At 44.1% G+C, this 26,890-nt stretch overlaps 1 protein-coding gene across 1 annotated transcript; it reads left to right on the top strand.

Moving 5' to 3' along the window:
- Positions 1-1,077: 1,077 nt before the first annotated feature.
- On the top strand, positions 1,078-25,047 carry opn7b (opsin 7, group member b). Its single transcript, XM_057039904.1, has 6 exons — positions 1,078-1,358; positions 16,081-16,168; positions 16,252-16,414; positions 16,997-17,124; positions 20,950-21,284; positions 21,368-25,047. The coding sequence occupies exons 2-6, from the start codon at positions 16,081-16,083 to the stop codon at positions 21,851-21,853; spliced, it is 1,200 nt and encodes a 399-aa protein (XP_056895884.1). The 5' UTR covers positions 1,078-1,358; the 3' UTR covers positions 21,854-25,047.
- The last annotated feature ends 1,843 nt before the right edge of the window (positions 25,048-26,890 follow it).

Below are 26,890 nucleotides of genomic sequence, written 5' to 3'. Positions count from 1 at the left end.
CTTCACAAAGAAATGTGGGGCATCTTTAACCTCTTCCTCTCACAGGTTAAGTAAAATGTATGAGTATAAGACATTTACAACAAGTTTCAATACAATAAGATTCAGCCAGAACAGCACAGGGAACATCCGGGGACAATGACACTGACAAAAAGACAATAAAACATTCCAAGGAGGAAGAGACCTCATCCAAAAATCACATGCAGTTAGCTTAGCGTAAGCTACCAAAAGCGAGCCTGAAACAGGTGTGACTTAAAGATTTAAAACCAGCCACAGATGTTTCGGATTTCAATTCATTTGGTAAACAGGTCTGCCGCCTGGGAGCAAACACACAAAAAGCAGAGTCCCCTTCCTGTACCAGACAAGACTGGAACGTCAAGAACTGTTCTGAGCTGGGAAAAGCTACCACAGCTTTACCACACCGTTTATCTGCTTGTCAAAATTTAGCATGGCGTCAAACAAAAGTCCAAGGAGTAACCTCAGTTTTGCCCTTCTTTAATGAAGTTGTGCGTCATCCTGCAGTCACTGAGCACGGTTCTAGAGTACTGACTACCAAGGGATAGAGCAATATACATTTGCAGATCATCGGCATAGCGAAGAAATTAGATATACTTTTGAATAATAGAACCAATAAGGAAAGTCGTTGAGCGATGTCCGGGTGATTCCAACAGAGACACGGAAGGATTTCAACAGCATCACAACTCAAACAATTCTTTCTCACAGATGCGACCTTTCAGAACAGAGAACAATTCTGGTGTTGTTGCTTCTTACTTTTGGGACTTGCGCCTGCAAGCACACGTGGGATAAGTCACATGGTGAATTATGCTTCCACGTAAAAAACTCGTGAGTTTATTTTTTTTAAAAAGGCTTCAAAACTGAGTTTACCTGGAGATGAGTTTCACTCTGTACTTGTTATCATGGTGATATAGATGCTGTGGGTGCTGGGAGCTACAGCCAGCACGGGTGTGCACGAGCGAGCCCGTGTGAAAGAGAGTAAGTGGGGGCTGAGGGGGGTGGGTGCTGTTGTGTGTAGAATGTGTGTAGAAGACAGGGATTTAAGCAGAGAGGCAGAGCGGCGGAGAAGGCACTGTGGGGGGAGAGCGTGTGAGCTGCAGACTGTCAGAGAAGAGGAGCAGAGACCAGCGGCACGTCTGAATCCATCGGTTCCCTCTCGGATCTCCCGGAGCACAGCTGTTCAGCCGCCGCCTCCACTGGTGGCGCCACGTGCCAGGGTCCCAGGGGCGTGCACAAGCCCGTTTTCACCTGCTCCTGGTGCTGCTGTGAAGGTTTGGCCACTTTCGCTCGGGATTTGACAAGACACCCATGATCCCCAGCCAACTCTGGCATACCTTCTCATTACGGTAAGCAGGGAAGAGATGACCTCATCTGTGAGTGTGGTTCTGGGACTCCTGTGGGCACTGGAGGAGGACTAAGTGTGCGTTTCCCAGCCTCGTTACTGGTTTTGTCTGTTGCTGGCACTTGCATCCATGTGACTGTCTTATCTTTGCTTTGTGACACATCCTCGACCTTCTTGCCTGACATTAGAGGGACATTAAGTGTCTGTTCGTTTACAAGCTTTTTTTGTTTGGAAAAATAACTCTATGCTGGTCATGTGACTCTCCTCAGCAGTGCATAATAATTGTACCATTAATTCTACACTCCACCCTCGTGGTCAATGTGGTTCTCTGTGTTACCTTGGGAAGCTCACACTCACTTCTGTTACGTGAGCTGAAAGTCATAAAACACGTTATGTTATTGACTTTCCCAAATATTTGCTCAACACCCAAATGTGAACTCATGCGTCTCCTGCTGCATTTATTCTTTTTAAAAATTTGTGCCGGACGTAGCCACGTTAACATTAAAGCCAAAAGAGACGAGGTCATCGGTCCCGTCCTCGTTCTTTCTTAGGGTCACTTGGCTTAAGCTTTTTTACGCTTTCCATGAGTGAAAAATGTGAGCTGCAAAAGCTGCACGCTGAGTCATAAAAGTGATCGTCGTTTATCGAGACATGTTAAGTCGCGTTGTGCCGCTGACACAATAATCAGACAATCAACATAAGAAGTAACGGAGCCTCTGCCACGTGCTGTCGACGGCATCGCCGTGGGAAGTTGCTTACCCCAGATGCTAATTTCTCCGTCATTCACACGGCGCTCACGAAGCAAAAAAAGCAATCGCTAATTCAGCACAGTTGGGAATTACGCAACACTGTGACCCATGCAGAGCTGAGGTGGTCGCAAGTCACTGTTAGTTAATCAAGCGTTTCATTTCTGCAAAATGAAAAAAATATGCCTTTTTCTTGTGTGTAGCAGGTTTGATGTCCCATTATGAGCTGACTGGTTTTGAGAAATAACCGTGATGAAACACGGAGTCATCAGATGAGGTTCTGACTGGTGAGAGTGAATAGAGAATCCTTTAACATCACGTCCTGCAGCCTGAGGGTGCGGTACTTTTGAAGCACGCCGCCTCCCTTTTATTTATCCTTTCACTTTTTGATGAGGGTGACAGACCGAGCCCTAAATTAATTACAATAATGGAGGAGATCAGAGGAGAAATTTTGATGACTCTTCCCATCCGGAAGGTGATGTTTTATTGGGACGACAGTGTTCATGCTCAAGGTTGGATCGTGCACCTCATGCGCTGTTTCCTGATGGCGCCTTGTGTGTTTTCTTTGTTCCTGGTGTTTAAGGGAGGTGGTGGAAGGGTAAAGAATGAGTTGTATGGATTCATTTACAAATGACTATGAAGGATGTTACAACAGTGCAACCGCGATCAATGATCACCAAGCAAACATGGTCTTATTTTGCTAGTAGAACGAGGACAGACACACACATACACACCCACAGGAGGAGGCACTTGAACCTTGATTTGCTGGCAAACCTGAATGGGAGAGGACTGGCGAAATGCTCACACATGTGTGCAGTGCCACACATACACACACAAATCGGAGTGTGAATCTGGTTCCTCTGACTTTAACTGTCAGGGTGTCCATTTTACATGGGGGAAAACAATAGTGGACTCAGGACTTCTGTAGACGACTTCGTCTCTAGATCATAGCTCCAGCCCGTGCTACTAGCAAACGCGAACGAGAGCAGTGGGAACAATGTGGCAGCGTCTTGATTTTAGAAGGTTTGTATCTGAGAATCACTCCGGTCCTGAACTCAGGCAGGTCAGCTGGAGGGGAACATGTCTGGTCAGGGTCTGACAGTCATTTGATTCACTCTTACCCTGGCTTATCTAACAGGATGGAGCAGGACTAAAATAGCTGTGGTCACTCTTTGGTTGATGAATATTTGACCTTGTTTTCACATTTATTGTTTCAAAAATACGACAACTCGTTTACTGTCATCTTTTAAACACTAAACCTGTAGGAGCCCCAGAGATTTGGGAAATCAGTCACAAATAAAGTTCTCTCTCTCTCTCTCTGTAGGTACGTGCAAGGTTATTTCACAAAGTGCTTTTCAGTGTGTTCTTACACACATATATATTTTTTGACATGTTTTTACTTCTGGTTTTATGCTGAAAAGTGTCTCTGTGTGTGCTCTATGGGTCCATACAGACAGAAAAGGCACTGAAAAGAGTTGATGCGCGTTTTATACATTTCAGCTGGAAACAGACCCCCCCATGACAGGAAAAAAAGAAGACTTTCAGACTAAGATGTTTTCATAATTGCTTTTTATGTTTTAGATTTTACATCAAAGGCCTCATGATGTGTTTGAAGGAAGTGGAACAAAAAGAGTTTTCATATAAAAACACCATCATGTAATTTCGGTGATTCTCCAGACTAAACTGCCTGTAAATAACATGTAAAACTGGATTCTTAATATAGAGCACTCACAGGACAGACAGACAGACAGACAGACAGACAGACAGACAGACAGACAGACGGACGGGCGGGCGGGCGGGCGGGCGGGCGGGCGGGCAGGCAGACAGACAGACAATGATGTGTGATGGGTGGTTTATTAGCAAACAGCTGTTAATGACCACAAAGACAGGAAGTTCCCTATGCAGAAGTATGAAGAAGTCTTTTGTTTTCACTATGAAATGAAATCAAATGTTCTTTAGTACCGATAAAAAAGTGAGATGTTCTCCTCCACTTTGGCTTCTCCTTGAAAACACATTGCAGCACAGCCTTGTGACCAGCTGAGGAATGTTTATAGAAGTTGGACTCTTAAAGTACAGAATAGCTCGTCCCTTTTTAGGACAGAAAGTTTGATTCTCTGAATTTGTTGCCCATGAAATCCTGAACAGACCTTAAATTATTTCTCCTGACTTACAAGATCTATCACATCTGGAGGAGCTGATGGAATTCCAACAGACCGCTGCACCCTCACCAGGGCCAAGACTACCTCTCCTCTCCTCTCCTCTCCTCTCTCCTCTCCTCTCCTCTCTCTCCTCTCCTCTCCTCTCCTCTCCTCTCCCTCTCCTCTCCTCTCCTCCTCTCCTCTCCTCTCCTCTCCTCTCCTCTCCTCTCCTCTCCTCTCCTCTCCTCTCCTCTCCTCTCCTCTCCTCTCCTCTCCTCTCCTCTGTGTTCCTCACTGTTCACACATTCAGATAAAATCAAGCACAGGCGATCTATCTATCTAAATATCTAAAACATTTTTCTGAAGAGAAGAGTGTTTACCCTCACAAAACACACAAACAAAAGCACGACCTGCTCTAGGAAGGGTCGTCTGATCGGATTTGCAGCATTTTGCTACATGTTCGGGTAGATCTTCAGTGAGCAGCTCCTCAGGTTTGTTTGGAGCAGAATGGATGCGAAGTGTCAGCCGGGCGGCGCTGATCGTGTCTACTCTAAAACATTACTGGGAAACAAGGATATAATTAGAAACAATGTTTAAATTTGCATGCAAGTGTGACACATGCGTGATGCAATTCAATTGTTTCAGCCTCATTAAGTCCTGACTTGTTAAATCCAGTCAGGCGAGGCACCTCCTGCAACTTTGGAGTCCGAAATAGATCAAGGGCTTTAATATAATAAAGACTGGGGGGGAAAAAAACCATAAAAAACGAGGGAATAAACAAGAGAGTGAAAACCAAAGTGGGACGAGGTTTAAATCTGCTGCGGAACTGATTTTTTTGTGAGACCCTCACAGTTTAAAAATAAAAGTGTGGCTCCAGCAGTGAGCTGCAGACAACCATCTGCACGTCCCACCGCTGAGCCCGAGATCCACTTATGTCTGCGTATGCCGACTACGCTGAATTCTATATGTGAGCATGTAGAGTGTGATGGCCTCGGTGTCTGTGGAGCACACTAATGCAGCCTTATCGCTCTCTTTTGTGCGTTTTCAATTCACGTCAATGTGATTATGTGACATTTCTGCGATATATTGAATCTGGATAAACGGCACAGTTGAAATATGAGACATGGAATGCTGAGTGGAACACGGAACAGGGCTACCAAACAGGCCTGAAGCCCTCCAGATCGGTCACTTAATGACATTATACACAAAATGGGTGATTTGTCTTTTAGCTAAATGGAGCCTTTGACAAAAAGGCAGCTGTTCTTACATTATGTGTGTGTGTGTGTGTAGGCAACATTCCCTCAGGATAAATATATCCTGAATGACAAGCAACAAAATGTCAACTATCCTTATCGTCATATCCTGCATGCATGGAGGCTATCGCTGCTAACCAGAACCCAAGTTCCCTACCAACACCCCCACTCTCTCTCTCTAACGCACACACACACACACACACACACACACACACACACACACACACACACACACACACACACACACACACACGTTTAACAGTTACAGTCTGCATCCTTGTTAATTAAATCCCCACATCTCCAGGGAACTTTCCGTGTTTCCGTACTATAGTGCTGTGAGACACCCACGCGTGCTGAACGCAGAGCCGCCACAACGGCCACACAATTGGCATGCAGGAGCTAAAGCAGAGCTTTAATGAAGCCATGCGATGTTGCACAAGTGGGCCGGCGCTGATCATGCACTCACGTACCATGTTTACTTTCTCAGCAGGCGTCGGAATCTTCTGTGTTCTGTGAACCCAAGCGACATTCCGGACTGTTTTCTGGGCTGAAGCCAAGAATGGGAGCTGCGTTAATTAGCAGGAGGTGTCATAACCAAGTGTGGCTGCTTCTTTACTAGGTGTACAGGTGTAACTCCATAACATAACAACTGCAACATGCAGAGACGTCTGCTTTTGGCTCTCTGACTGACATAATCACTCTCAGGTCTTATTTGCTGTTTACTAGCGCTGCCACTGACGGTTTCCATTTTCCATAATGAAAGAGCAACAACACCACTCTTATGGAAAGTTGAATCCATGGTAACAAGGTCACTCTGCAGTTGCACGTCCTTCTTCACTTCAGCGAAACACTGTGGGACATTGCCGGCAGAACATCTGAGCGGAGGCTTTTGTATGATGGAGTAAAAGGAGAATAACCTCTGTGAAACACAGCTAACAGAAGATGCCACTTCCAAGATTCCATCACACATGTCTGTGATGACCCCCGCTCTTCTTTTGTCAGCGACAGCAAGGCGCAGACAAGAAATCACACACAGTTTTATAGGTTAGGGTTAGGGTTAGAGAAGAGAGTTCACAAAGTAAAAGAATCCAGTTAGCATAAGAGCTAGGGTTAGGGTTAGGGTTAGGGTTAGGGTTCTGGCCCGGTTGTTATGCATAATTCATGCAACTGGACTTTTTTGTTAAAAAGGAATTTTCAGTAGCCAGATGGAGTCGAGCCCAGGTGGCAATTTGCCCTGTTTTAGTTGTTTTTGGGCCACACCGGACCTTAAAGAAGTTAGCCAGTGAGCTAGCAGCTACTGCTAAGTCATTTTGCATCAATTCTGTCTGTACCTTTTGTATTTGGAGCACCTGAGAGCCACCATGAGCACTGTGTTAATGGAGGTAAATGTGGAGAACATAAAAGCAACGTTTCTGCTTACAGGTCAGTGAAATATAAGCGAAATGAGGCAGTAATTTGAACCACACCCAAGCGATTTGGGTCTAGCTACATCCAGGCTACTCTGGGCCGGTTCTAGTTAAGCTACGGGATCCACATGAAGTTCAATATGATTATTTGAAAACGTTGATGTTGATTAGCTAGAAGGATTTTGCTGTTTGAGCAAGCTAAAGTACCAATTCCAGCGTCCTGCCAGTTTTTATAAAGTGATTGCGACTCAAAGTTTCTAAAATTTTAGTCGCATCGTGTTACAACTGTTAACTCGTGTTGCATTTTTCTTTATTTTCATCAGTGGTGGGAAGGAGCACCAGTGATCTCTGCTAAATTAAACACAATATTTTGACAGGCAGGATGGCTGTTTGTAGAAGCTCTTTACATCTGACTTTCCATGTGAATGTTTAGGAAGACATTCTGTCCCGAACGTTGACTCGGGCGCATTAAAACGGGACCGTTTGTTTATGAAAACTCCGAATGTCACACAGCCAGGGCCTCTTTCATTTCCTTGCTTTAACAGCACTAATTAATTGAAGCCTTCAGGATGATCATCTCTATTTGTGAAACACAGAATAAAAACTCAAAGTACAAACTGAGCTCAAACAGGAGGAAACTCCAACGTCTGGCTGCAGGACAGAAGGGAGGAGAGCCACCTTTGTTCCCCAGGCTGTCCTCCTAAATAATCATCTCCGGTTGAACTCATTGTTACAATTCACTTCTTTTATACTTACTGTGTGCAATTTTGATTTGTTGAGCTATTGTGTTGCTTCACTTTGAGGAACAGTTAAAGTTTTATCAAATTAAATTGAAATAGAGACAGATGTAGTTCAGTGGTGTCAGACTGTTTAGAACAAGCAGAGGTGGATGTTGATGGAATCAATGGAAAAGTTCCACCCTCAATATTGGATTTGATCTCCTCCAGCCTTCGTTCGTGCTCCTCTTATCCTTTGATATGTGACCACCCGCAGCTGAATGTGAGACTGAGGTGGGACATTGCAAGAGCATCAATAAGGTGTGGACTTCACATATTCGGAGGACTGGAGAAAAGCTGTTTGAATGAGTTATATTAAGCTCTTTTAATCAAATATTGATGAAGCTAAGCTTCAGCAAACCCTCAGCTTTATGAATTTTGAACATGCGAAAGTTAAGCTTTTTTTGTTAAACTTTAAAAAAAAAACAGTCAGTCAGAGATATCCCCTAGGTGGCTTAATATTCTAAGAGAATATTATTTCCTACAGCTCTGTGAAGCGTGCAGTTTCAGACTTTTGCCCAAATGTGATTGTTTTGTTGTTGTTCCGATCTCTCGCTGCCAGCTTGTCATATGAGTACCTGCAGTGGAAACATGCCCTAATTGGGAGACCCACATCTAATCTAATTTTACAATATAACCTGAATGCAGCATGAGCATTAACACCATCTGGTTTAACTGACATTGTCACGCTAACTGATACTGCTCACATATAAAGTTATTTAATCTAAGATGTAAAAGCAAGTGAAGGTCCTGTTTGTGCCGTAAAACGGCCACACACTGTTGAATTCATTCACTGTTGGGACATTGGCATCAACCTCCAAGAGAATGATCTACCAATCCCAAAAGAATGTGGTCACAAGTGGATCATACCACCGCAGAATGGATTTTTTTTTTCTATTTGTGATAAGAATACAAGATAAATCTCCATCTTGTGATTTAAGGAGATGAAAAGAATCACCAAATGGACACAGCCTGTAGTTTGTTATGTGATACCACCAGCGGAAATCTCAAGAAAGGGTTTCAAGGATCAGAAAAACAGTAAAGTTAGCAAAGACATGTTAAATGATGTGAAGAATCAGCCAGAGAGAGTCATGTGTGCTAACAAAGACAGATTTGCAGCTTGGTGGGTTCATTATCATGGAAGTCAGTGAGATCTGATATTTGTCGTGTGTGAGGGAAAGATGGAGCAGGTTTTCCTGTCCCTCAGTGATCACCAGAGCTGCATTTGTTTATATGTTTTATTTATTTCCACATTTCATGGCAACCTCCTGTTTCATCTTCCTGTTTCTCACCCGCGTCTCATTGAGGAGAATCACTTCCTCATTCCTGACCGCCACCTCTAATGAGAAGTTGGTATTTTTCTTGTTCATTCTGATTTCATCGATTCCTCTTTGAAATGTTTGATTATTTCATTTTTTTCCCTCCCTCCTTTTTATGTTGTGACCTTGTGGTTGGGTTGTTGTTTTTTTTAAAGATTTTAGAATCTATTGTGATTTTCAGGTTTGTTTTCTTCTTCAGGCCTTTGACTCAATCTTGACTTCTTAAGTTGTTTTACTAGGTCAATGCATCACCAAATTACAGCAGAAAAGGTCATTAAAAGTCCCTCCGCGGAGCAGGAGGACTTGCACGTTGATTAAGCTCAAAGTTCTGCACGTTGTGCCTTGAGTGCATTCGTTTATCTGTCTTTTCAAGTCCCGACCCGTCAGCTGACTTGGCTCGCTTTCATCCGACCGCTAAACTGATCTAATCCCACCGCGGCGTGCTTCAGCCTCGGTGTTTGGGCGTTGGCAGAGGAAGCCGTGTCTTTCCTGAGCTGTCAGTGTGCCATTCGAGAGGCTCTGAGAGGTTTTGATCCCAGCTCTCCCAGGTAAATAACGTTCGCCCTGGCAGCGCCGCTGTGCTGTCATCACGATTTCTTTTACGTAACACCTTTCTGGTGTGTGCGTGATTTGGTTTGTATGTCGTGAGAATCTGAACACACAGGTTTGGCCTTGCAATGTGCCTAGAAAAGTAACAATGACAGGATTCAAAATAAAAAATAAATTGCCTCCCTCAGGGTTAACAAAGCCTTTTGACAAGGCTGAAGTCTTGAAGTTAGGGCCCAAATCCACAAAATCCACATCTGCAGCTTTACGTCAAAGACCTTTGCTGGCTGAAGTGAAAGAAACCAGAAAAACTTTAGTCCATTTTCTCTACTCGGGTTTCCATTTTCTAAAATAACTTAACAAATGGCAGGTGTGCTGCTACCTGGGGGGAGGGGCCAGGACATCTCGAGAGCACTATCGGGGTAACCTTGATATCAAACCCAGAGGGCCCTGTGATGAGCTGACGGCTGGTTCCACCCTATATATATTTACAAGTGATCTCTTTTACTTATTTAATCATCACCATCATCACCTTAATATCCCGTGATATTGTGTTTTTTTTGGGGGGGGGGGGTTGTTTTTTTGCAGACGACATACTCATATTTGCGTCACCTTCAGTTTACGCTGAATAATTTGGCAGCTTTGCGTGAAGGTCCCGGGATTAAGATCCTCACTTTAACAGACTCATTAGAGAAATGCAGTTTCCACTGTGGCTGCGCTGGTACTGTGACCTTGTTTTCACCTTCACGAACAGCCAGCACAGACAAAATGAGACTTCCAGGGAGACTCAGGATGTACTGGCAGAATTGCCTTTCTGGAGGTGTGGGGATGGGACACAAATGCTCTCATCCTCCTAACTGCCTTGATCCAGACCCTGATAAGAAGTGGAAAATGGAACATCCATCCATGTCTTTTTGTCATTTATTACTTATCTGGGTCAAATCTGGATCCTTTCCCAGTGGAGGCAGTAATTCAGCCAGGATATGTCACCAGTCCATCATTCTCACCCGGTGGCAAATCATTGGGCTGTGGGAGGAAACTGGGCTGCAGAAAGGCTCAGAGCTGGAAATGAACCCAGAACCTTCTTGCTACGGTGCACCTGTGTGCATTCTGAGGGTGTAAACACCCAAACAGAAAGGAACACTGTGGATTAAACCTATAATGTTCCTGTAACATGTGGTTTTATGGTGATCATTAATAACATAGAAAGATATTGTTTTTGGAGGATGATGGTTGAAAAGATTCCTTCTAAATCTGGTGTTTGTGAGAAAGGAGAGCGAAAGTCATCCATATACAGCACGCACGCACCACTACTTTCTCTGATTCCATGGCCTGGGAATAGAGAGAAAGGGTGATTGTAGCTAATTGAAAATGGAGCTGAGACATAGTGATCTATGGAAGAGGAGTGAAATTGCTTAGAAAGCTTCACCACAAACTTTCCAGCGCTCGTGGCAAAACCTTTAAATCCTCAATGATGTGGCGTGAAATTTCTTCATAAGTAATACAATAAAGAATAAGAAAAAAAACTTACGCCTCATAAATCATCAGTTTGGCTGTGTCATGTGTTCATGCCACCGGCCCCCCGACCGCACCAGCACAAGTAGAGCGGTGTGAGATGACGGATTCGATTCAGCCTTCAGTCGAGTGTAAAGTAAGATTTAAAAAACAAAGAAAGACAATGTTTCAGAGGAGCTGATGGAAAACATCTAGATGGTTTCCTCCCACAGTCCAGAGATTTCCATATGAAGGACTCTAAAATGACCTGAGGTGGTCAGAAACCCCTGGGACCTTCTCACTGGCACCTTAAACCCCCAACGTAGCATCTCTTGATCTCCTCACTCCTCCAACTGGAAGGGATCACGTAGTTGTCTCTGTAAATATCACCCTGCTGTGACACCTGCTGTTATTTGGCTTCCCCACTAGTTGTTTGAGCCCATTGGCTGCTTACAGAATCCTTCGGTGGTCCTGCCGCCGCCTTCATGGAGGAGCTAATCTGTCTGGATCACAGTGCATGTGTGAAAGGTGCAAATGTTTATTTGGCAACCTCAAGCCATGAAAGTGTGCCAACAGGGTGTTTCTAATGTTCCATTTCAAATGAAAAAGGAAAAGGATATTTTATTCAATTCCAAAAAAAAATCTGAGCTGTTTTAAAGTAATTTAAAAGAGATAAAAAGACCTTATTGAAACTGTATTCACACTTGATTTACCGTCATTATCTCCCCCATCACCTTCATTTTAATTCTCTGAGGTGAATTAAAGCATGGCTGCAGCCGTCTAATGAGATTATTATCGGGGTGAGATGAACCTCAAAGAACAGACAGAGAATTTCTAATAAGAAAGATGGAGATGTTTGTTAGGTTATTAACTCTCATATTGTCCATTTGTCTCACATTCATTCATTTAATTAAATCTATTTTCCCTATTATAAACTCTGTTGATCACACTTCTCAGGCTCCATACTCAGTAACGCATAGATTGAGCATATTTGATGGCGTGAGAGACCTCAGAGGACAGATCAGACAATGTGACGCAATTGTGAGAAGAATCCCCGGCTGAAGCTGACTTCTCTCTCACAGCAGAAGAAATCATCAAGGGAGGAATAAAGTTCCCTGGGAAAATGAGCTTACTGCAGAGGAAACAAGGATAAAGGATGACAACGTATTCCCCTCTTTCCTGTATTAGCGAGAACCCAACTGGTGGAAGTGACAAGAGAAATGGGAGCGAGGGATGGAGATAGTGGGCTGTAATGGAGGCCATTTAGGGCCGTTTATCATCAGGAATGAAGGTGTTACAAATGGAGTGCCGGATCATAGCAGGGAAAATCGTGAACTTTGTTACTGTTACAAGCGATAGAAGCACTGACCCGTCACATATGAGTTATGAGACTCATTATATCCCATAGTTCGTGTTTTTAGGTCACTTTTTTAAAATCTTTAGTTTCCTGTCTTGCAGACACAGCTTCTATCCAGCGTTGGCGTCCAGCTCTGCCATCTTTTATCCGTGCCCTGACAGCGCGTTTTCCCACATGCGTCGTGCCTCAGCTGTTATCTTGATGATAATGTTCAAATTTACAGCAGTGGTGAAGAGTCACCGGACTGTTTGCCCGGAATTTTGGAGAAGCTGGCAAATTTAGGAGGTAGTGGCGGACATTTTTGCTGGAGTCATGTTAAAAACAAGGTGGTTGTTGTATCTTTAGCCTGTGAATGAGGAGAATCCTGCTCCTCACTCTCATTAACTCTCTGCCAAGGGAGCTGCTGTCCATTAAAGGGAATGAGAGATTAACATGAGGTAAAAATGTGCATCTGAAATATTTATAAAGAAAAATAAAACATGGGAAATTTTGTAGAAAGAAGGGAATCTCTATGTTTTTTTCCCTTTCCCTATCAGCAGCAGAACAGCGTGAACATCCTGCTTCGGAGCGGGAACAGGTCTTCAAACGCGTGCCAACATTTCGTGCCCTGATTCCATTTTTGTACCCATTAATTGCATTTTGGGTGGAGCCTCCGCAGGGTTCTTAAAAACAACCCATTTTTCCTCTCACCCAGAGGCATCCTGCACCTTTGATTTGGTGGCTAACCCTGACACTGGACATAAGGAATAAGCTTTAATGCTTTAATAACCTTCAGTAGCCGGGCTCCTGTGGTCACGAGCCCTGTTCTGCAGCTTGAAGTCACAAAAAAGAGAATAAATGAATTTCTGTTGTGTTCGCTCAGATCTTGCGATGAGCTGAAGCCGAGAAAAAAAAAAAGGCAGTCTCTGGTGAATAATTAAACAGGGGGAACGCGTCAGAGGCCAATTCCAGCCTGTACATAATTTTCTCCTCATTTGCCGAATCAATGTTTAAACACTTCAAGAGTCGGGTGCTTTAAGAGTACAATTTGACGCTGCGCATTCAAATCAATAGACCTTCTCGCACATGTTGTTCCGCTGCTCCTCCTGAGTTGTTCTTAAACACAACTAACGTCAAACTCTATCTTCCAGAGAGCATTGATCAGCTGATTACCTTCAGTCCATTACATTCATACCTACTGATGACAATGCCGCTCCCGTTCCCTTGGATGTAAATATTGGGACGGGTTCTTTGATGTGGGGCCATTCCAACAGTACACACATGCAGCAGAAAGAAGTCCTAAGATGTCAGTTGCAGAGCATCTCTTAGTGGAAGGACACCGTAATACTCCGGGAAAGCCAAAAGGACTCAGAGCCTGAGTTCACCCAGAGACCAGTATGGTCTGAGCTCCGCGTTGTCACTGCTGCGGACCTCTGAGGGCCTTTTCAGACCAAGGGGTCACTTCCTATGATCATCGGCTTCGTTAGGTGTGATAGCTCATCTGAACTCTGGTGCAGATTAAACAAAGGAACTCCGGTCCCCCTTGAAACTGCAAAGGCCTTTGATTAGGTGTTCCTGGCCTGTTGCCGGCACTTTGCTGCTGGGGAAACGCGCTCAACCTTACAGACTGGAAACCCTCCACCGCTTGTGTCCTTCCCTGCCAAGGAAATTCAGCGCCAACTGTGTTTTACTGCCCTGTTCCGTCTTTGGGATTATTTTCTCTGCTCTTCTTCCAAAAAAATTTGATAGTTCCAATTAAAGGATTTCCTTTAATTCCCCCCTCTTCCCCCCAACACCCCCATTAGGGTGCTTGGAATGTCTTCCTGACAGTTCTCCATCCATCTCTTTGTTGTCGTCTGTGAGCTCTATTTGGGAGATGCTGAGACTTCATTTGTCCTCCTGATGAGTCCACATTCACTACCGAGTTTCAGGCTGGTGGACAGATCCTCTCATTTCCTCCTTCCGCCCGCCTGTCCTCTGTTTTTTAGCACCATCTTCTGAGACAGGCTTCTAATCTGTTCTAGATGAAGGAGAACATGACACACAGAAATAGACAGAGAATCATCTGAAGATCACTGCTGACAGCTGAGAGCTAACGTTCTCGTCCAACTCCAGAGCTTTTAAATGTCAGCGTTGTTTGCTACTCATCTGCTATCTGTGGATTAAATCTGTATCTGCCACTCAGGACAGGATGAATGCAACAATTTCCCACCTGTACTCCGGGTTTCCTGACTCCCAACAGTCGAGCCGCTTTTTACAACTGTTTAGTGCATTTAAAAATAAAACTTTTGGGCTAATGCGGGTAATAGTAGTAGTTACTGAGCTGTAGGTACCAGGACGTCTCGCTCCTTGGCAAGCAAACTTTTAGTGATGCTAACTACCGGCTAGTTCTGACCTGCCGGGCTGCTGTCCGGGCCGGGCCCAGCAGTCAGAGGAAGATGCACTGCTGAATATCTCTTGGAACACATTGATTCCCACATGTTCCTCACAAGAATTTCTCTGTTATTTTTTAATTTCCCTCATATGATTTTGTACAATGTGCTCGTTCTTCCAAATGGTGACGTGTTCTTCACCCCTGATGCTTGTTTTCCAGTGTGCTTCTCTAATGCGTGCTCTGTTCATTTTGGATTTCATCTATATTAATTGTTGGTTGTGTGGAACTCAGAGTCACACGCACACACACACACACACACACACACACACACGCACACTTTATTTAATTTTTTTTAAATAAAGAAGAAATACTCCTTCATGGAGGTTTAAGGAGAACATTTGGATAATTGCATTTCCCCGAGTGGAAGAATTAATTTGTCACATCAGTGCGTTTCAACTCTTCATAAGTGAAAAATGTGAATTTATGCCCGTGTTTTATATCAACTTGTATGTTCACCATCATTTACATTCATAACATTCCTGCCGATGAGGTACAAGCAATAATGAAACTTTAATTTGATTCCACTTAGAGCGAGTTTATTCCAGCATTTTTATGACTTTAGTTCACGTAAAGTTGCTTTTCAGGCGTAGCAACACTCATTCCTTTGCCCATTTATCAAGCAACATGCAGGTGTGTGCAGACACGTACGAGCAGCACGGAGGCCATTTAAATAAAGCGTATGGAGAGAATAACGTTGAAAGAATCCCCTGAGCACGCTGCTTCTCTTTGAACATCATGTCCTCGGCCCTGCTCTCCATGGGTTCTCGGTATAGGTTTTATATAATAAACTTAAGGCGACGGTACGCACAGTTTCAGAAAATTGGTTCAAAAGTGTGGAGTGTGGGTGGGTGGTAGGTAGAGGCTCGATGGCGCACGGTAGCACAGATGTGAACGATGAGGTTTAAATGTAATTCTGCCTGGCATTGAGGACTGACTGGATGGCACGTTTATGTTTTTTTTGTCCCCCACCACAGGTGAACCAGGTCTAATGGGATAACTCCCAGAAGGCCTGTGGAACACAGGTTGCAAATGAAAATGTGTCGCTTTGAAATGCTGAAGCAAAGGAGCACGACTGCCCGCCTTGAGGGAGTCCACGCCGCCTAAGCTAACCAGCATTTATTTTTGTTCTGTGTTTCATCAACTTGCCTCCTCCTGTTGAAATATTCCAGATGTTTGCTGCAGCTGAGTCGCAGTGAGGGTGATCTCTAAACAAGGTCTGCAAGTGGGAGGGAAAATCACCCGTTTTTACTTTTCTTGTGCTGTTTTCTTTGGTTTTAGATGGGAAATGCCTCTGAAAATTTTCTGCTCGTGTCCAACATATCAAAAGATAATGACTTCATCATGGGAACTCTGTACACTGTCCTAGGTGAGCCTTTGCATCTTCTTTTCGCTGCAATGATCCAGAATTCCCCCTCCAAACTTGCTGACATCTGCCTCTCTGTGTCCCAGGTGTGCTTTCAGTGCTGGGGAATGGAACCCTTCTCCTCGTGGCTTACAGGAAGAAGGCCTCCCTGAAGCCAGCGGAGTTTTTCGTGGTTAATCTGGCCATCAGTGACCTGGGCATGACATTAACGCTCTTCCCTCTCGCCATCCCTTCAGCCTACTCTCACATGTGAGGGAACAATTACGTTTTTTGGTTGATATCGTCATCGTAGTTCAACATCATCTGAAAGATCGGATGTGTTCCTAGAGCTGGGTGGGATGAAAACTGCTTTTCCAGGATAATTTATACCCAGTGCTACTTGATTATTAATAATTCTTAGGCTCTTTTTTAAGTGTCCTGAATCAGCCATCAGTGAGATTTGTTTAAGAAAAATCAAAAAGAGCAGTCAAATTTTAATTTAAATTCTCAGCTCACTGCTTCAGCCATAATGGATGAGAGGGTTCCAAAGCTGAGCTCTGCTTGGCAGCAAGATATCAGCTTCATGTTGAATAAATGTAAAGCGCACAGGGGAAGTGGATGATGAATATTGCAGCGAGACACTGTCGTTGTGGTACTCACATCCCTGGAGCGCTCTACGGCCCTCGAATGTGCCAGGATTGGGTTTGAATGCATCGCCGCTCTCTGCAGTTCTGCGTGACTCAAGGCAGGACCTGAACTGCTCAACAGTTTCCCCTCAGCCAGCTGTGAATTGCATTATACATCTGCCACATTTATACCCATTCTTCTATATCTCTGCTTTGTTCCTTCCAGGTGGCTGTTCTACAAGTCCACCTGTATTGTCTATGCCTTTTGTGGGGTTTTATTTGGATTGTGCAGTTTGTCCAACCTCACAGCTCTCTCCTGTGTCTGCTGGCTCAAAGTCTGCTGCCCAAACTATGGTAAGAACACAACAATGTGTGCAAGTATGCTAGCTTTGTAAATACCAACTTGTCTTGATGCTATTATTAGCTAAAATTTGCCCTGTTGTTTAAGGTTGCATCTGAAACTGGATATTAAGAATTTGCCTCAGCTGCACTCGCAACTGCAACCTGATGCCCTGGCAAACTTCTTTGCTTGCAAAGAAACAGCTATGGTTCCAACAGCAGCGCTTCGTAATAAGAGTTGGCCGAACATTATTAAGGGCATGTTGTTCAGTAATATACACATTCCTCTGCAGATGCTTCTGAAATACAGTAGCTGCATGCAGCCTCGGTGGTGTGAACAATGGTTCCTCTCCTTATGGCGTCCAAGGTCAAAGTTTTACTCATGTGTTGTGTATGAGGAAAAACCTCAAGAAAGCATTAGTAGTGACAACGAATGTATTATTACCTTTGGAAGCTTTTATGAATTCTTTGAAAGTGCTGTGGAAAAGAAAAGAAAATGACATTATTGAATTCAAACAGTGATTATTTTCTATCCCAGAACTAAATTTCTTAAGGTAAAGGCCGAGATATCTGGATGGGCTTGTGGAGCTGGACCGAAGAGGTGCACCCGTATGCAGCGCACATGCAGCACATGTGCAGCCATGCATGTCTGCCGTGATTGATACTCATTAAACTAGTGCAGTGATGGTGATGAAATGATGGAAAGCCCTGTCAGTTGCATGGGGGAGGAGCCTGAACTGTCTCCTGTGGGGTGGGAGCATTTACAAACCAGGTTAAGAGTCTCACACAGGATTTCACATCTATTTACACATCAGAACTCTCGTGTGGGCTGAGCCTGAGAAATAAAGATGTCATAACCACCTACCAGAGTAGCTGCTGGTGGAAATAAGGGGGGGGGGCAGCTATCAAATTGGTCCTCACCTTTTAATCGTGTCAGACTGTCGTGAAGGTGAAGAAATCACTTCAATGCCATGCCAACTGCCAGACTGTTGCTATGACAACTACTGAAACACACTAATTGGTCCTGGATTTGAATTTGCACATTTTAATGGCAACAGTTAAGGGAACATTTGCACTGAGGATTGCAAACTGCCTCGCAAATGCAATCAAAGCAGGATATTTTACTCCAATCAACAGCTTTTGCCTCTTTCAGTCCCATATTTGAGTTCACAAGGTCTGTCACACACATTTATCTCCTTCGCTCTCCCACGCCCAGTGCTGCAGATTCAAGTGGAAATAATCATCCTCATCCCGCTGAAATGCAGGTTCCAGAATAAAAAGCACAGTTCAAAGCTCTTTTAGGAATGCCCTCAGGAGCTCTGTGTCTGCTGGGATTTCTGATTCTGGCCCCACAGGATACCAAGCACAAGACCTAAGCTTTTATTGTGTTAGCTTTAGTACCAGTGGTTGGAATTTCCAGGTCCTTTCAGGCAACGTTTGGGAGCAGCACGTGAACCATCACACCTTCCATGGCCTGTGCAGCTTTAGTAAACTTAACACAAACCACACTGTGAGATATACCTAAATCTCTGTGTGTAAGTTTATCAGAAGTATATAGAGGAGTCATTGAAATGCTAAAATGCTATGTGGCTCGGTGCTGTGCCATAGCTCTCTGACCTATGGTGGGATCTGACCCAGCTCATACACGTCTGTCGAGCTGCACACATCCAAGCATCCCTGTGTTAACAGGTCTGCCTCACATTCTGGGTCACGGATACAATTCAACATCCTAATACGAAGGTCTCAAGGCCAATCCCAACAAGGTATTAGAACCACATGAACCTAATGACATCATCACCCAATTAAACCTCATTTATTACTTCTGGGCTCAAACTGGGCTCAACCCCACCATGGCAACAGATCTTTGGCCATCAACACAGGAGTCAGTGTGAAGTTCTTTTACCTTAAAGCTGCCCCATTTCATAGGGTTCATCAAATAAATCTGTAATATTCCTCGCCTGGGTGAGCCCTACTTTCTCTCCACACCCAGTAAACCATGAAGTGTTTCCCCAGAATACTTGATTATATTGTGGACAAACTTGAATGACTCCATGGAGGTAATATTTTCAGTGTAGCCCCCTTTGGGAGTATTGAAAACCAAGAAAATAAGCCACGATCCTTCAGATCAGAACATTTTTACCTCCAGCTAGAATTAAAGTTTAATCTTATGATGCCTCCAAGATACTAAAATGTGATACGATGTTTTAATGTATCACATTTCAGGCAAACTGACCATGTAAGGGAGTAGCAGAAGAGCACATGTTGGTGGAGACCAGTGCGCAGGTACATACCTGCACGTGTGTACTTTGAAGCACGTACTTCCCACCATCACCTCGGCTGTCGCTGGCTGAGATGAAATGCATTGTGGGATACTAGTTGCCCCAAGTCCACAAAAGTCCTGTCTGATTCATACTTTATAAAATGGAAAGTGAAAGTACTCTTCCCAGAAACTTACTTATGGGTTTGCGAACACAACAGTACTTGGTGGTGATGGTTGATGCTTCACAGGAGAACGAAGGGGCCGAGAAGTCTGATGGCCACGGTAGAGCCAAGACAACACTAAACACAAATCCAACTGCAAAGAAGTGCCTGTAGGTGCAGAAATAACTAAAATAAAGTCTGACGAGTTTGAAGAGAACTACATCCGACAGCATTAATCCTGAGGTTGTGTATGTTTTTTCATGTGTTGTCCTCACCTGAAAATCTGCAACATTTTATTGATTATTATTAGACCAGTGAACTCTGGAGGTCATACCCAAGTAACTTAAGGTCAGACAGCAGCTTTAAAGTGATCGCAGTCATTTGATTAATCAAAACATGTTTATGACTCTCCCATCAAGCTGAATGACCTCGTGGAGACTGAACAGAACCTCCTCAGCCCCAGGATATTTACTGGGCTGCTAGATTTAACGATGTTGTCCAAAATACTTTTAGACAGTGAGCTATGGTACGGGAATACTACAAACAAGCTACAAACTACGTGGTAATACACGGTGTCACCATGTTCTGTAGAGAGCAGAGATGGGCCGGATAGAAGAGACGGACAGATCCACTTGGAAACAATACAGAGGAAGGAATTCTAATCTCCTGGGTGATAATGATCCTTTCTAAAGGTGTTAATAACGCATTGACACATGCCTGAAGAGTCTCAGCCAGACAGTTGATTGTCCTGCAGGGGGAGGAAGGGGGGGGGGCAATACCGGGATGAGAGTGGAAGAAGGTTATGAGAAGCAGAAAACAAGCCGCTAAAAAAAAAGATAGCGTACATCCTAACGTAGCACTTCAGGCCCCTTTTTCCAAACAGCATACGACATGACATGAGTGCCACAGGGATTAATCACCAACCCCCACCCTCCACGGGCGCAGGGAGAGGGGACGTTACAGAGCTGCAGCGGCTGTACGATACCCTCCGCGCTGGCTTCACATTAAGTCCTTGTCCACATCAATCACGTCCAACAGTAGACACTAATGTGGTTAAACACAAATAGTGAGCTCTCTTAACGCAAATGCAGGGGAAAAATAGCAGCAAACTGAGATGATTATTTCAAGTGACAAAAGCACGAGATTCTTTTTTGCAGTCCCCTACCCTGAGTCTTCAATACCGAAAGCGATGCCATTTTCTGCAATGAAGTTAATCCCTGCATTGAACGATATCAAGTGTTAAGCATGGGAGGAGGAGGAAAAAAATTGACTTGCACAAGCAAACACAACCTCAGGCTGAAACGCTGCTTCAGACAAAAAAAACCCAGATAGCAATAATATCATATCACTCCATTACAGAAGTGTTGTGCCCCCCAAAATGTCTTGATTTTTGCTCTGATCTGATATTCTCTTCCTCAGGCAACAAGTTTTCCTATTATCACGCCTACATGCTGGTCGCAGGGGTCTGGTGCTACTCCAGTGTCTTCGCCATCGGCCCCCTGTCGGGATGGGGAGAGTACGGGGCCGAGCCATATGGCACGGCCTGCTGCATTAACTGGCACGCTCCCAGCACGAGCTCGGCGGCGATGAGCTACATCGTCTGCTTGTTCTTCTTCTGCTACATTATCCCCTGCACTGTCATTTTCCTGTCCTACACGTTCATCTTGGTGACCGTCCGGGGCTCCCGCCAGGCCGTGCAGCAGCATGTGGCGCCACAGAACAAGATTGCCAACGCCCATGCGCTCATCGTCAAGGTAACTGGGCTCACCGGCCAAGGACATGTAAAGGAGTGCATGTTTGCGTGACTGATATATGTTGTTTGCTGCTGTCTTCTAAGATGTCGGTGGCGGTTTGCATCGGCTTCCTCGCCGCATGGAGTCCCTATGCTATTGTGTCCATGTGGGCAGCATTTGGTAACCCAGCAACTGTTCCCCCCATGGCTTTTGCCATTGCAGCTATATTTGCCAAGTCCTCCACCCTTTACAACCCCATTGTCTACCTGGTCTTCAAGCCCAACTTCCGTAAGTTCCTGTGCAGGGACGTGGCCCGCTGCAGAAGGACCCTGGGTGGATGCCTGTGCCAGCGAGGCTCAGCCGAGAAGACGACCTGCCAACAAGAGTGCAACTCTACCAGGTTTTCAAACGGGCTCCCGGAGAGTCACGGGAAGTGTAGACACTGTCCTTACCCTCAGACAGTCTCTGGGAACAGGGACGAGTGTACCGACTACAGCCCGCAGCAGACTGTGAGGATACTTAAAGGATCACTACACCAGGAGGTGGCGGTCAGTCGGCTGTCCAACGAGTTACAGAGCGACTTCCTGTAAACCATCACCGGCCACCGAGAGCGACGTCTGAAGAAAATGTAGGAAAGTCCCGTGTTGTGGAAAAGGGAAAAACGGAGCAAGGCGCAAGCTTGTGAAGATTGCCTCAAATGAAATTACATACTGTATATACTGTAGGTACAGTACACAAAGCCAATATATGTGGAGAAATGAGCCAATCAGCTCTCAATATGCAACCACAAGTGTGTGTTTTACCTGGTTACAAAAAACTGAACGTGATGCAAACCAATAACAGATTTTGGGTACTGTATTTAAGTATTTATTCATGCATATCTTAAAGCTAAGCACTACAGGGTTCATCCATGCTGTGTCCTCACTTTGGAGTGCTCGTGAAATTTAAAAAAACACACCACTGAGGGGAAGATCTGACCGACTGAGCCTGTTGTTACATGTGTAAACTTTATTCAATGGATCTGATTTCTGTCTATTCTCTATTTCTATGTCAGACATCTTGTTAGCAAAGAGGTTTTGTTCGTAGATTTCCTCATTTAAGAAAGAAGGAAAATGAAACCAATGCAACCCTTCCATGGAGAGGTTGAACTGGTGACACGGTTGGTGGCGAAGCCTGACGAGACAGAGTAAGATGTGCAGTAATTTATATAATTGTGATGTGTATTTATTTCAACTTTGTCGATGTGTGCATTTTTCTACTGTGCCTCTGATTGATTTACAAATTGAACGCTAAAAGTAATGGTGTTTTTTATTTCTGTATATAACAAAAAATATATAAGTATTAAGTCACGGTCAGGCTCGTCTATGCACGGATGTCTGCCACATGCCTTTTGGGATCTTTTTCCCACCTGTAAAAAGAGGATGTGGAAGTATTTACAAGTTCACAGTCCCATCGTGACGCCTCAGCGGTTAGAAAAAAATATATGCTCAGTGGCTCAGCCTCTTGTTTGTCCAGTCAGCATTTTCTACTCCCCCCCGCCTTCCCGGCAGCGCGGGTCATCAAACCAAAGTCCTAAACGGCTGGATAAGATTAATTAGAGTGGACTGAGCTCACATTCAGGCTGACTCGTGCAACATTGACAGGCGGTTATGGTTCCCTTTCTTCACCACGAAGATGAAGGTGGCGTTGCCGCCTGTTTTCTCCAGAGGGGTGTAAAAGCAGCTCGGCTTTGACGTGAAACTTTCCCATCCGCTACTGTAAAAAAGCCATTTCAGCGTGTTTTTTTGCCGCTGACGGCTGCACTTCTTCAATTACCAGACTCTTACTGATAGTGACGGCTGCTTCTGATAATCAGTTATCAATGCCGGCTAATCTACCAGCTCAATTAAACTCTTTAAAATGGGATAGCTGTGGGAAGGCTGTTGTAGGATCAAAGAGTTTAGCATCACCCAAAAAGTATTTGCAAAACAAAGTTCCGAATCTGTTTATAGAGACACTGTCTACCTTTTCTGAGCTAAAGAAAAGAAACTGCCATCGCGAAGTATAAGCTTACACCATGAAATTGTACATTGCTGTTTCCTTTTTTGTGTGTTTTTGTTACTGATAAGCCTTAAAACTCAGTGGAAGACATTTTATAGACCCTTTACATGCAATATCATTCTGTGGAGTTGATGGATTTTATATAATACCCACTTCCAAACAAAATCAAAATATGTTCTTGTTTGAAGGGGATTTCTAACAAACAGCATGTTTATGTAAAAGCTTTATGATGATGCCTCTTTTACACTTTAGGCCTGTGTGAATGCGACAAGAAACAGGTGAGAGGACTGGACAGAGTGATGGACGGACAATGATAAAATACCTTTAAGTTATTTTGGTTTTTATCCAATTTATTTGGCTGTTTTCAACAGCAACAGCAAGATAAGTATCTGCAAAACGAAGAGAAACTGTCTCCTTTGAGCTGTAAATGTGGTATCAAAGGTTGACCACTTTAAAACATCCTTCAGGTGGCCAAGCAAAGGGAAACCAGGCCTTTGGTGCTCTCCATCCCTCTGTCCTGTTGTGATGCACAGTCCGTTACAGCACTTCACTATTTTTCCAAGCATGGATGAGTGTTGGTTCTGTGTCACCTTAATCAGAGGTTTTTAAGTGGATTTAAAAAAAAAAAGAGGGTTTAAGTTTAGCTGAAATCAGACAGGATTATCGTGCATGTCATACTACAGCCAAAGCTGTCATCTCTGCTGGTTTCAAACGGTATCAGGGACTTTTTGTACTCGTGGGTTTGCATGTGTGACACAGCCAAAGTTTATTTCAGATAGCAACAATCCTAAATGTGTATATAAGAGCACACCCTGACGTGAATGTAGGCATCAATTATGTCTGTTCCCGTCTTTTTAAGCTTCTAAACTGTGACTGACTTTGTGTTTGTAAAAAACTACCATGAGCCTCAAAGTTGCCATTTTTAGGTCAATCTATGGAGGAAGAAGACTGATGTAATGGCAATAAGTGAGGGCCATTTCTGTTGGACCATATGTAACAAACAAACTACAGCTGATATGTTAACAATTAATGCAGATGCAGTTTCTGTGAGGGTGAGTGTTACTACCTCCAACTAATGGAATGTAGTTGGTTCTCCTGTCGACTGGAAGTGAGCAGCCTTCAGTAAAAAGCCAATTAAAAGCACGATTATAGTCGAATGAAAGAAAATGGCAGATGAATGGGAAAAGTGCTGGCACATGTTGCGTACATCAAACAGCCTCTCTTTATTCTATAGCTCACCTGCCAAGTAGATTCCTTTAATCCCATCTGAAGGATGCGGCTGAATCAGCAGAAAAAGGCAATATGTGATTTTGGTTAATATACTTGGCGGACTCTCTGAACAACCGAATATAAATCCTAATACAGCTGCCTATATGTCCCCGATAATCCAATGCAAATAACGCTATGAGGACGCTCAGTGATCCAGGCGGGCGTCTTTTGTTTCCAATAGGACTAACAGGAGATGGATGGGATGTTTTACACTAATGTTTAAAAATGCAGATTCCCAAACACGCAAGGCCGAATGTGACTGTAAATACACCTTATGTACATATGTGAAGATCCGTGTGTTCTCTGCATCATAATTGTAAGCATCAAGAAATGTCCTCATCAGTGACGCATTGTGAAAAAAAAGAGAAATGTTTACGTTTGTTTTATTTTGGTTTGTTTACAGATTTGTGGATTGTATGAACCGTCATAAATCTATATTTCCAGAGAAGGACGAATAAAATACCAGATTCCATTACACGGAGAGCAGCTCTCGTGGTTTTTGGGGGGACGTCTGAACGGAAGACGCACCGTCGCCGGTAACAGGCTGCAAACACAAACCAAAAAGGGTCATTCCCCCCCCCCCACGTGATTGACTGTTTGAGTCATTAATCTGCTATAAGAAGCTAAACCAACATTACATAAGGGGGCTTTATATGAATATAAATTACAGTTGGCTCTAATCGAAATATTTAATCCCTGAATAATCAACATCTCTGACCTTGAACAAAAACACGGAGACCTTTGCGACTCTGCTGCAACGCCATGATTGTGTCCCTTTTTCTGTGGCAACAAGCTCGCAGGTTTCAGCTTGGAAAGATAAAACACACATTTATTTGTTTGAAATCAAAGATGTATTGTGAAGTTATAAAAGGCCAAGAGCCCGATAACCTGATCACCCGAGCGGTTCAGTGACAGTGTCGTCACTGCGGCGAATCGGTCCTGTTGTGCTGCCAGAACGCCACTGATCTGACCTCCCCAGCTACCGTACTGATCAGTGTCCATGAGGCTGCAGACTGAAGCTGCCTTCGCTGCCTCGTGTGCAGTCAAAGACCCGTTAATCCAAACCCAAACAGAGGCATTAACCCCCCGTCGCCCCGACCGATGAGGCTTTGCTCCCCGGCGGAGCCGTGATGTCGTAATCAAATTGACTTTTTGCGCCTAATTAACGGCCAACACCTCTGACACGCCGCTTCCTTCCGGGCGTTTGACTTTTCACAATGCAAAGATTCACTTTTGGGTTAATTGGTCACTCAACGTCGCCTGGAGATGTATGCGCTGCGAGTGCGACGCGTTGTTAGAGGACAAAGGGACGTTTAACAGAATAATGGCACTTAGATCTCAGAACAACAGCAACACGTTTAAGCGTGCTGAGACTTTCGCCTGAGGAGCGCCTGTGCAGTAATCCCGCTGAATCAGCATCTTGCTCACGAACACACAGGCAGATTTGTCAGCAATAAATAATCAGGGTTTGATCTTTCATATTTTGGGTCAGCGTAGCCAAGGAACACTGCAGGTTTTAGAGAGTCACACATGGAACACCTCTGGAACATCCATGTGCATGCAGGCGGTAAGAAGCCGATAATGAAATTGCCTGTTACAGTTAAAGATGTCTCCTGATTCTGCAAACACTCCCACATGAACCATGGTTTCCATAGCAACGTCGTTGCTTTAAGATTCACATCTGCCATTGTGGAAAACATCTTTATCCCATTTTCACAGTTGGAAAGATTTTCCATTTGTTTTGGCCGTACAATCATGGCGGTATTACGTGTCATTATGTCCCTCGGAACACCTTCCTCCGTTCACAACCACCCAATGTTCCCGGGGGCTTCAGGCCTGTGAGCAAATACAAACAGCATGTTCAGCATGACAGTCATTCCCATTGCTCCCAGGGCGCTTTATGGTATATTAAGTCAAAATAGGAGCCTAAATAAATACAATCCATAGCTACTAATTGGAGATTTGAGCTTATTTTGATTCTATGTCTGGAATGAGCAAAATGATTAAAAGATAAAGGACAGCACAGGGACTCACATATTTTATATACAGCAAAATTAATATGCTGCTGTTTAAGCCGCAGTAGCCAAGCAAAGTTTACATAATGAAGAGGTAGATTAGCATAAACTAAAGGTCATGCCTGTAAGGACAGGCATGTGCATCCATGTTAGTCCAGAATTAAATGTTCCCTGCAGTTAAACGGCGATCGGGGGGGCTGAATTTGCAGAATTTCCTCCTCTTTTCCATCCAATCTCTCCTCCTCCTCCTCCTCCATTACCCAGCAGGCCATCAGAAGGCTACTGCAGCCTTCTTAGTTTTAA

The sequence above is a fragment of the Takifugu flavidus genome, chromosome 8 (assembly GCF_003711565.1).
Source record: "Takifugu flavidus isolate HTHZ2018 chromosome 8, ASM371156v2, whole genome shotgun sequence".
Taxonomy (NCBI): domain Eukaryota; kingdom Metazoa; phylum Chordata; class Actinopteri; order Tetraodontiformes; family Tetraodontidae; genus Takifugu; species Takifugu flavidus.
The sequence above is the reverse complement of the archived record's forward strand: the minus strand, read 5'-3'. Positions and strand labels throughout refer to the sequence as shown.